This window comes from Pipistrellus hanaki (genome assembly GCF_964339955.1).
Source record: "Pipistrellus hanaki genome assembly, chromosome: 7".
In the NCBI taxonomy this organism is placed as follows: domain Eukaryota; kingdom Metazoa; phylum Chordata; class Mammalia; order Chiroptera; family Vespertilionidae; genus Pipistrellus; species Pipistrellus hanaki.
The window spans coordinates 21,851,794-21,861,759 of NC_140509.1; the positions used below are offsets into that span (position 1 = coordinate 21,851,794).

General features: G+C 33.1%; 1 protein-coding gene across 1 annotated transcript in view; it reads right to left on the minus strand.

Annotated features, from left to right (window-relative positions):
• The window catches only part of HMGCLL1 (3-hydroxy-3-methylglutaryl-CoA lyase like 1), a 221,231-nt gene extending 213,823 nt beyond the window's left edge, over positions 1–7,408 (minus strand). The window contains exon 1 of the mRNA XM_084890880.1: positions 7,335–7,408. Coding sequence (XP_084747006.1) covers positions 7,335–7,361 — 27 coding nt within the window. The 5' untranslated portion in view covers positions 7,362–7,408. The remainder of the gene's footprint in view (positions 1–7,334) is intronic.
• Between the last annotated feature and the right edge of the window lie 2,558 nt (positions 7,409–9,966).

The following is a 9,966-nucleotide window of genomic DNA, read 5'->3' on the forward strand; positions in this document are numbered from 1 at the left end:
TTTTGCATTTTAATTTGGATACCCTTTTTTCCTTTACTTACTTTATTGCACTAAAACTTTTCGTATACTATTGATTAGAAGTGGTGGTGAGAGCTAACATTCATGTCTTATACTTGATATTAAGAACACTATTGATGATAGCAATATGGGTTTTTTTGTATGTTTGAGGGTTTCTTCCCCCCCCCCCCACATTTTGATAAGAATGTTGTTGTTGTTTAGTGATTGTGTGTGTGTGTGTGTGTGTTTGTGTGTGTTTAATTTGTAGTTTTTAAAATCAGAAATGGGAGATGAGTTTTGTCAAATACTTTTGATGGTTCTATTGAGATGATCATACATTTTTCTTCCTGTTAGTCTGTGGATACTATAAATTTTGTTGACTTTCCAATGTTCAATGAACTTTCTATTAGTGGCATAAAACTCAATGGAGTTTTATTGGTATTCTCCATTGATATGTATTGTATTGATGTTATGGTATTTTCCATTTTACATGTTGTTTTTACTTTGCTATGTTTTGCTTAGAATTTGTTACTCTATTTCATGAGAAATAGTTTTTTCCCACTGTAATTTTGATTCTTTAAATATTTTTGTTATGTTTTGTTATTAAGGTAATGCTGGTCTTATTGAATGAGTAAAGACTCTTGAAAAATCTGTGTAAAATTGGTATTATTTTGTCCTTAAATATTTGATAGAATTCACCTCTGTAGTCACCTTGGCTTGAAATTTTCCTGTGAAATTTAACTTTTAATAGACAGTGCTATTCAAGTTATGTATTTTTTATAACACTGGCTGTTATGTAATTCAAATGTTGTCTGTTTCATTTAATTTGACAAATCCATTGGCATTAAGTGTTCATATTTCCTTATTGTCCTTGGTATAGACTTTCTATTTTGCTTCCTCTTCATTCCAGATATTTAGAATTCATTACTCCCTCTTCTCTCTCTTTTTCTGCCTCCCTCTCTTCCCCTTTCTCACGTCCTCTCTATCTCTCACCTCATTTGTCTGGCTAGAGCTTTACTAATTTTAATGATATTTGCATATAACCAGTTTTGGATATTAATGATTTACTCTTTTTGTTTCTATTGTATTGATACTGGCTGTAGTTTTTATTATTTCCTTTGTATCTTCAGATGGATACTGAGGTGATTAATTTTAGAACTGTAGATCTATAAATTTTGTTTCACTTTTCATTTTTAGCAGAATTCCACAAATGCTAACATCTGGTGTTTTTATTTTTCAGTAAAAATTAATAGAATTTATTTTTCTTTGCCATAGTTATTTAGAAGTTTATTATTTCATTTCCTCATTATTTGGATATTTTCAAAATGTCTAATTCAATTTATTCTAACTTATTTTAATTCCACTAAGTGAGAGAATGTACTTTGTATCACCTTAATACTTTTGTACTAATTGATGCACAAACAGACCAGATGTGTTCTATCTTTTGTGTATTCTGCTGTTCTTAGGTAAAGTGCTCTACAAATGTCAGGTTGGTTATGGTGTTTTTCAAGTTTTCTATATCCTTGTTGATTTTATCTACTTATTCTATCAATTATTGAGGAGAAATAGTAAAATCTTCAACAATGATTGTGAATTTATCTTTTACTGTTACCATTCTATTAGGATAAACTTTAGGATTGTTATATTCTCTTTGTGAATTGACTATTTTATCTTTATGACTCCCTTTACCTCTGTAATATTGTCTGTTCTATGATCTATTTTATTTAATATTAATGTGTCTACTCCAGGTTTATTTTTTCCAGTGTTAATGTAGCACACTTTTTCACAATCTTTTACTTTTTACTCATTTCTCTCCTTATAATTATAGATTATTTCTTGTAGAAGCATGTAGTTACTTTGGTCTTCTTTTTTTCCAATCTGATAAAGTCTATCTTTCAATTGGGGTTAATGTGGTTATTGATATGGTTAAGTTTGAGTCTATCACCTAGTTATTTGTTTTCTTATTGTTCTGTTGTTGTTGTTGTTGTTTTTGTTTGTTTGTTGTTTGTCTTCTTTTTTCTGCCTTCTTTTGGATTAGTTGGACAGATTTTTATAATTCCAATGTATCTCCTTTATTGACTTATTAGTTATTATTCTATTATTTCAGTGATTGCAATAAGATCTAGGGGTGTCGAACTCAATCAGAGAAGGGGCCAAAATTTAAAATCCAGCCTAAATCGCGGGCCGAATGGTTTACTGAACAGTCATAAACTGACAATGTCATAAACTGACAGTGGAGTGCAGTGATGACAGCGTGGTGCGGGCCACATTGCAAGGCCTGGCGGGCTGGATTTGGCCCGCGGGCCTTGTGTTTGACACATGTGGTCTACACTTAAGTGATATTATACTCTTCATACAGTACTACACCTTAAAATGGTATATTTTCATTTTCTTCCTCCCAGATTATTTTATTTCATATGTTGTAACTCTTTTATATTGCTTTTACTTTTGTTTAAACAGTCAATTCTCTTTGAAGAAATTCAATTTTGTTTAATCTTGTATATTTACCCATGTAGTTACCATATCTGGTTATTTTCATTGTGTTGGATGCAGAATGTATTTTCACCTGCAGTCATTTTTATTCTATCTAGAGAATGTCCTTTAAAATTTCTTATAATATGAATCTGCTCAAAATTCTTTCTGATTTTGGATTCCAAAGAAAGTCTTCATTTCAGATCTGTTCTTGAAAGATATTTTAGCTGGATATAAATGTCTAGGTTCCTACTCACTGCATTATGATTTTGAATAACTCTCAGGGCAGTATACTGGAGCAATCATAGAATTTACCTCATTTGTATCCTATATCTCAGGGATTACTTAGCTTCTCTGATATCCACTGTATTGAAAAATGTTGTCTACTTGGTTTTGTTAATTATAGGTCAGAGAATAAACCTAGTCTGTTATTCCATCTTGGCTGGAAGTGATTTCAGATATGGACATATACATATATGCTGCAGGTATTTTATTAATCAATCATATTTTATCACATTACATACAGAATTAAATATAAATTATCCATTTTAACATGAAGCCTTAACTATTTCAGAAAAACAACAAAGATGCAGTTTATGCAAAATATCAATATCTCTGCTAGTGCTAGATATAAGCTGTTATTTCAAGTTCTAATGGACAATACACCCAATCTACCTACATACATTCCTAGTGTTGTTACTGTTCTTAAAAACTGTTCAGCAAGTTCCTTTGATAATACTTTCCTCTTTGTTTTTTTTAATATATTCTTGATTGCAGTGTTACAAATGATTCCCTTCACTTCTGTTGCCATTTGATTTCTCCCCTGTGAAACATGACATTTCTTTGGTTTATAGACTAATACTATCATAGCCTTTGCAGTGTGATCTCAACACACTCAAGTTGACTTACTCTATTGACACAAAAAAAGTAAAAAAATAAAGAAAGAAAGAAAGAAAGAAAGAAAGAAAGAAAGAAAGAAAGAAAGAAAGAAAGAATAGGAACATTCTGTGGATATTAATAATGTTGAAATATATATTTTCAGTCTAACACTATTTTCCAATTAAAATGCAGAATATCATCTTCATGAAAGAACACACAATCTGGTAAAGATTTTAGGGAAGAAGAAATTTATTTAATTTTAATCCAGCCTGTAGGAAGGCATTTCCATTTCTTTTATGTGGCCTACATTAAGTAAAAACATCATCTTCTAAATAGAGGAATCATGGAACAAGCCTCTCGCTATTGTGTGCTGATGTTAATGCAAAAGAGAGACTTCATGACTGGAAGGCATCCATGATATTAAACAGGCCATTGGGCTGTGAAGTGCTGAGAGTTGTCATGCCGAGCAACAGGCCACAGGAATGCAAATCATCCACGAAGCCAAGAGTGGAGCTAGCAGGTGGCCTTGCCCATTCATCTAATGTCAACATACTGTTCAGTCCAGGCCCCTGGAACATCCTGGAAGGCTCTCTATTGCTTTTAATTAAGTGGAATATAGGCCACATAGTGTTCCTTCAGATAAAATTTGAAAAAAAAAAAAGAGGAATCTTCTGAGCACTGAGGGTCACTTGCATTATATAAATAAATATGGGTGTTTGACTTAGGTTGTGTGGTGGTTTCAGTTTCACAGCTTATCCATACATTATTTCAGCATTTTATGAAATCTATTTCTTTGGCCTCTTTATGACTGACCAAAATTTTCATGAGGAAAGAAATGTATTCTTTCAGTGCTCTTATGATTAACATGTTATACTTTTGAAATATTTCTACTTTAAGGAGTTTTAGAATAACCATAACACATCTTTTCAAAATGAGTTTATAGAAGATTAACCTATAATAGTGGAAAGTGTCAAAGTATGGAATTAAGTCATTTTCTGAGGTCTGACTCTGAAGCCAAAACCATTTGTAATTGTAATTCTGCCTGAAAGTGTATATACACACTGCACACACGTCACCCACACACATATTGAATATATCAGATTATGTAGAACAAGTCACTGTCAGAAAATACTGCAACCACCACTCTTTAAAAGCCCATTAACAGTGATATTTCTTAAAGCCACTCCCCATATATAGCAAATATCTAAATTAAAAGGCCAACAGGATAGTAAGGATTTCAGAAGTTTCCTCTTAAACTTCATTACAATGATCTTATTATTTAACTAAGGTTAGTATTTTCTTCCTTTAGATATTTTTTGAGAAGTAGCATTTTGCTTTCAGTGGTGAAAATCTTCAACGACTTTGTGGGAAATGTGTTTTTTGTTGTTGTTGGAAATAGATTAAGCATCTCCATACAAGTAACTGGTTGATATAAATTCTAAGTTGTTAAGGAATGGTAAAATTTTTACTAACAGTCTGGTAAAGTATTAGGAGAACCATTACTAAAAATTTGAAATCAGATTATATTTTCTATACCCAGATCCATATCCATATCCATATCCATATATCTATATCTCATAGATAATAGCTGTATCTCAGTATGTCCTTGTTACATAAATGAAGAAAAAAAGGGCCAAGGGTGTGGAAATACTCTCAGTAAATGATAAACCTGACTAATTATATAATACAAATATGGCACATACCTTATAATAAAATATAAAGCAATACACAAAGAAAGATGGAATTCCTTCCATTCAAAGTTCAAACTTTTGAGCAAGTTGTTCAATATGCTTAAAAATCAAGTTCTACCTAGATTTTGACTAAAATCTCATTGCTCTTTCTGGTTAATTTACCCCTCTATCCCTTTCTGAGTGCATTACATAAACCTGGAGAACTTTAAAATCCTTACCAAAAAAAAAAGCCCTATTTCACACCTACTGGTTCAGATTATTCCAGTTAGGGCCCTGTTATATATATACTATATATGAAAATATTATAGCATCTTCTCATGCACAGTAAGTATTGATAAGCATTGCTTTAGTCATATCAAAATAAATATTTTTCTTCCAACATACATTGTCTTAACTCCACACACTTGCTTATGCTCTTTCATTTTTCCTCAATTGCTCTTTTCCCTTTTATCTTGACGATTCCCTGTAAGTTTTATCTCTCTCTCCAACATTAAAGTCTCAGAAAAAAATTAATTGTTCTCTGTCCTCTGCCAACTCACTTCATTTATAATTAATGAGGTTATGTTGCTGCAGTACACTTTGCAGCACATTAAATTTGGTCCCAAGCCCTCAATTGCCAGGAGATCCCAATATAAACCTTTACTAGAGAACTGCTGAGTTTATAACGGATTTGTAGGGATTTAGACTGGGCAGAAAAGGGCCATGTTGTCTTCACTGAGACCATCCTTTCCTTTAGGACCATTCTCCTTCCACACTAAGATGAAGTCTTGAGCTCTCTAACTACCACTGACTATCCGGTGTCCTTAGCCACAGTGCACAGCTATCCAAAGCCCAGAGAGATCTTGCCCTCCTCCATTTAAGTACCTTCCACCTAATCAATTCCTAAGTGAGTTTTTCAATGGGCTTCAAACTACAAGGTACAACCTGATTAGAAATTATTATCAAGAAGTTCAAGTTTTTACTCCCTACTCCACTATTAAGGAGCCTTGAATATACACTTTTGCTATTTCAAGGAGGCAATGTACTGCTCATGCTTTTCTGTTTCCATAGCAAAAAAACAAACTACAAAATAATCTCACAATATATTATCCCACCACAGAATTTTTAACCAATTACAGAGAAGTTTTTTCCCCTCTAGAACAAGCATGTCAAACTCAAAGGCTAGCACGGGCCAAATAATCAAGGTTTAAGTTTATGTGGGCTGCAAAAAAACAAAAGCTTCAATTTTCATAGAAACATAGGTTTATTTCTATAGAGACATGCTGAATACAAAGAGCTGAAATAAATGTGTCATTGCTAACATAAAATAATAGAACATTTTAATAAAAACGTTAACTTACTTGAACATTAACTTACCAAACACTGAATAACTGCACAAATTAGTAAGCGTAATGCAAATAAACCTATTTTTCTTGTTCTCTGAAAGCAAAATATTTCCTGTTGTGCACACCAAACAGGTCAATCCAAGACCAATGATGTGGCAATCGGCTGCTAAAATATTCGCTGCTAGTATTAGTGGAGAGAAATGGTGCGCCTGCATGTAAGGGAAATGAATTTAGCATGATTATAGTAATCAGTCATTAGCAAATGCTGTAGTTCGTTATTAATAATTATGTATAACAGGGTATTGTAAAAATCAAGTTATGAAATTTTAATTAAATTTCTTTCACATCATCATACTGGTTGGGCTGCCAAAATATTTGTTGTAGGCTGCATGCAGCCTATGGGCCAAGAGTTTGACATACTTGCTATAGAATGACAGTGATCTTGTTATGAGATAGATCATGCATTTAAAAATACAGATTAAGTGACTACTCTACATAAGTGTGCTAATGCTGTATACTGTGCTAAATGCTTGTGATGAGAGAGAAAAAGTAACCTGTAAATCCTGACCCTCATGTAACAGGTATTCTGAGAAAGATTCATACAAGGAAACTGACTATTACAATGTGGCATTCTAAGTGCTGTATGGGGAAGTATGAGAGGCCATGGGTATACAAGAAAATAGCATCTAATCAAGAAGATTTCACCTTTCAAACACAGTGTCTGTAGGTAATTAGTGCTTAATAAATATATTTTAACAAAATGAATAATTTTTAAAGGCTTAAATTTAAAATGTATGTCTTCACTAGCACTTACTCCTCAGATGCATAAACTATTGTGAGGGAGGTACTTTAAAAATTATGAAGCAGCTAAAAATTAGATCCCTTTTCCTCTCCACTATGGGATTAAACTATGCTTTGAGAATTAACACTTATCTTTAAAAGAAGCAAATGTCTACAATTATTTACTTACCACTGGTGGTGAGAATGGCGGAAACATTAGAACTATGCCCAGGTCTCCTGGCGAGATGCAGTACAAAGGACAGCATGCCCAGCACCATACTGGAGGGCTTGGAATTTTATTGACCAAGCACATGGGACTGGGGAATCATTAACCTCTAGATTGATTATTTGGCAATGGGATGATGACAAATCTTGGGGCAAATAAATCCTGTGGATAGAAAGTGGGATGTCCTAAAAAGTAGTAGATATCCTTATTTATTTATTTATTTACTTACTTACTTACTTACTTACTTACTTACTTCCTGAGTAGTACATTAGAAAGGAGAGAGGTTAGAGGAAAAGCAACATTGGGTGGGGCTTAAAAACTGGGTGCCAGTGCCCCCCAAAGTAGACTCATCGGCATATGGAGAAGTGTAATTTAACAATGAAATTAAATTCAGCTATATTTTTACTTTCCTCCTATGTTTTGATTCTCTATAATTACTACTAAATTTTGATCGAAGTCTGATAAAATTACAAGCTGAGTAGGAGTGATGTGAAGGGATAAGATAGCAAGCTGAAGGCACTAGTGCCCATAACTAATTCCTGCTGGGTTTCCTGGGATAGTATATTTTTAGGGAATTGGGTCTGAAAACTCCAGGCAGTTTTTTTCATCATACAATGGAAAGCAGCATGGATGGGCCTGTGAGACTAAGTAGTGGTGTCATTCTACCCAACTCAGGAGTGAGATGAATTAGCCCTCTCCCACCCCCGCCCTCCAAATACACCTTAGAAGGAAGAGAGTGGCACGTGATTGGTTACTCTAATTTACCTTAAGCAAAATTTCCTCTTCTGTCTGTTTCCTAATTAGAAACATAACAATGCCTTGCCCATAGATCCACGTGGGGAGGAAATAAATCAGAACAGGGCGTATAAAAGATCCATTAAAGTAAAACACAGGCTAGATTATTCTTGTGATACCTAGCAATGATTAGGATCACGTTTACCATTTTAAATTTAAGTGGCTAAAATCAAATGGGCTTAATAAGAACATGTTGGTCTGTTAAGAATCTGAAGAATTTCATACAGGTTGATGTGATTACTAATAAATAACAAAGAAAAGCTTTTGAAAGTTAGTTTAAAATGCTGTAGAATGAATGGGCATTTATGAATGTATAGTTTCATTGAAGTATGTTCCAATGCTCAAATGTGTATGCTTTAAAAAATTTATATTCAATAGTATTATTTGCTAAACAGCCATTTTTTATGCATCTCTGCTAGTCTTTCATATTTACTGGTACAAATGATTCTGTTTAAAGTCTACATTAGCCATGACTGGTAGGTCAAGTACTTCTGAAAAAGGATATTCATTAAGGGTAGTAAAGAATATGTATAACAGATTCTGTTTTAAGTGTGGCAATAAGTATCCACAAATTTATATTATAGAATAAAGTTTCTATTTTGGAATCCAATATTTCTTCAGAATATTCTCTAGCTAATTAATTGAAAGTACTGGTGGGATTTCTTTAGTTGCATTCACTAAAAGTTGGAATCTACATAATTTTAGAGTTCTAGGGTGGGCTAGAAAATTGAAAAGGGAATTAGAGTTATACAGATACAATAGTGATGCCCACATGTTACAGTGGTAGTTAGTGACTCTGGTCATTGGAAAGAAAAAAAAAGGCAATCTGGCTACATGTGAACCTAAAGTTATATATCAAAAACATCACAAAATTAAAGGCAAAGGACACTAAAATGTTTGCACCATACATGATAAAAGCTTAATACATTTTAAAATGAATATTTACTTTAAATAAATAGGAAAAGAGAAATATTCCAATATAAAATTAGCAAACACAGGCTTAGTCAATTCTTAAATAAGATGTGCAAATTAATAATAAACGCATGAAGAGCTAGTCAAACAAATTAAAGAATCTATCAAATTGGCAAAAAATGTTTATAAATTATAACACCCAATGTTAATAGATTTATAGAAATAAAATCATTCTCATAGAATGCTGGTGAAAATTTAAATCAGACAACTTTCTCAAAGTCATGTTGGCAATTATTTTTAAGATCCTCAAAATAAACATATCCTTTGATTCACTAATTTGGTAACTAGGAATTAGTAGTAGGACACAATCAGAAATGTGCATTTCTGATTACTTCTATTTTGGCATTTATTTAGCAAAAACACTGAAATCATCTAAAATGTTGGAAACACCTGACAAGAAATAGTTATATAACGAAAGACAGAATAAAACTCTGGGCAACCTTTGAACATTGTTTTCAAATGAAATATATAACAAGGAAACCTTTACTTAAAAAGGGCTAAATAACAAAAGTGTATGTACAAAACTATACATACATAATTTTCTTTCCAAATAAGTATGTGTGCTTGTTGAAAGTCACAGAGCAAGAGAGGAGCAAGGGAGCAAGAGCAAAGCAAGAGCAAGAGAAGTCTTTCTCACCCTAACTGGTTTGGCTCAGTCTATAGAGTGTCAGCCTGCAGACTGGAGGGTCTAGGGTTTGATTCCCATCAAGGGCATGTACCTTAGTTGCAGGCACATCCCCAGTAGGGGGTGTGCAGGAGGCAGCTGATTGATGTTTCTCTCTCACCAATGTTTCTAACTCTCTATCCCTTTCCCTTCTTCTCTGGAAAA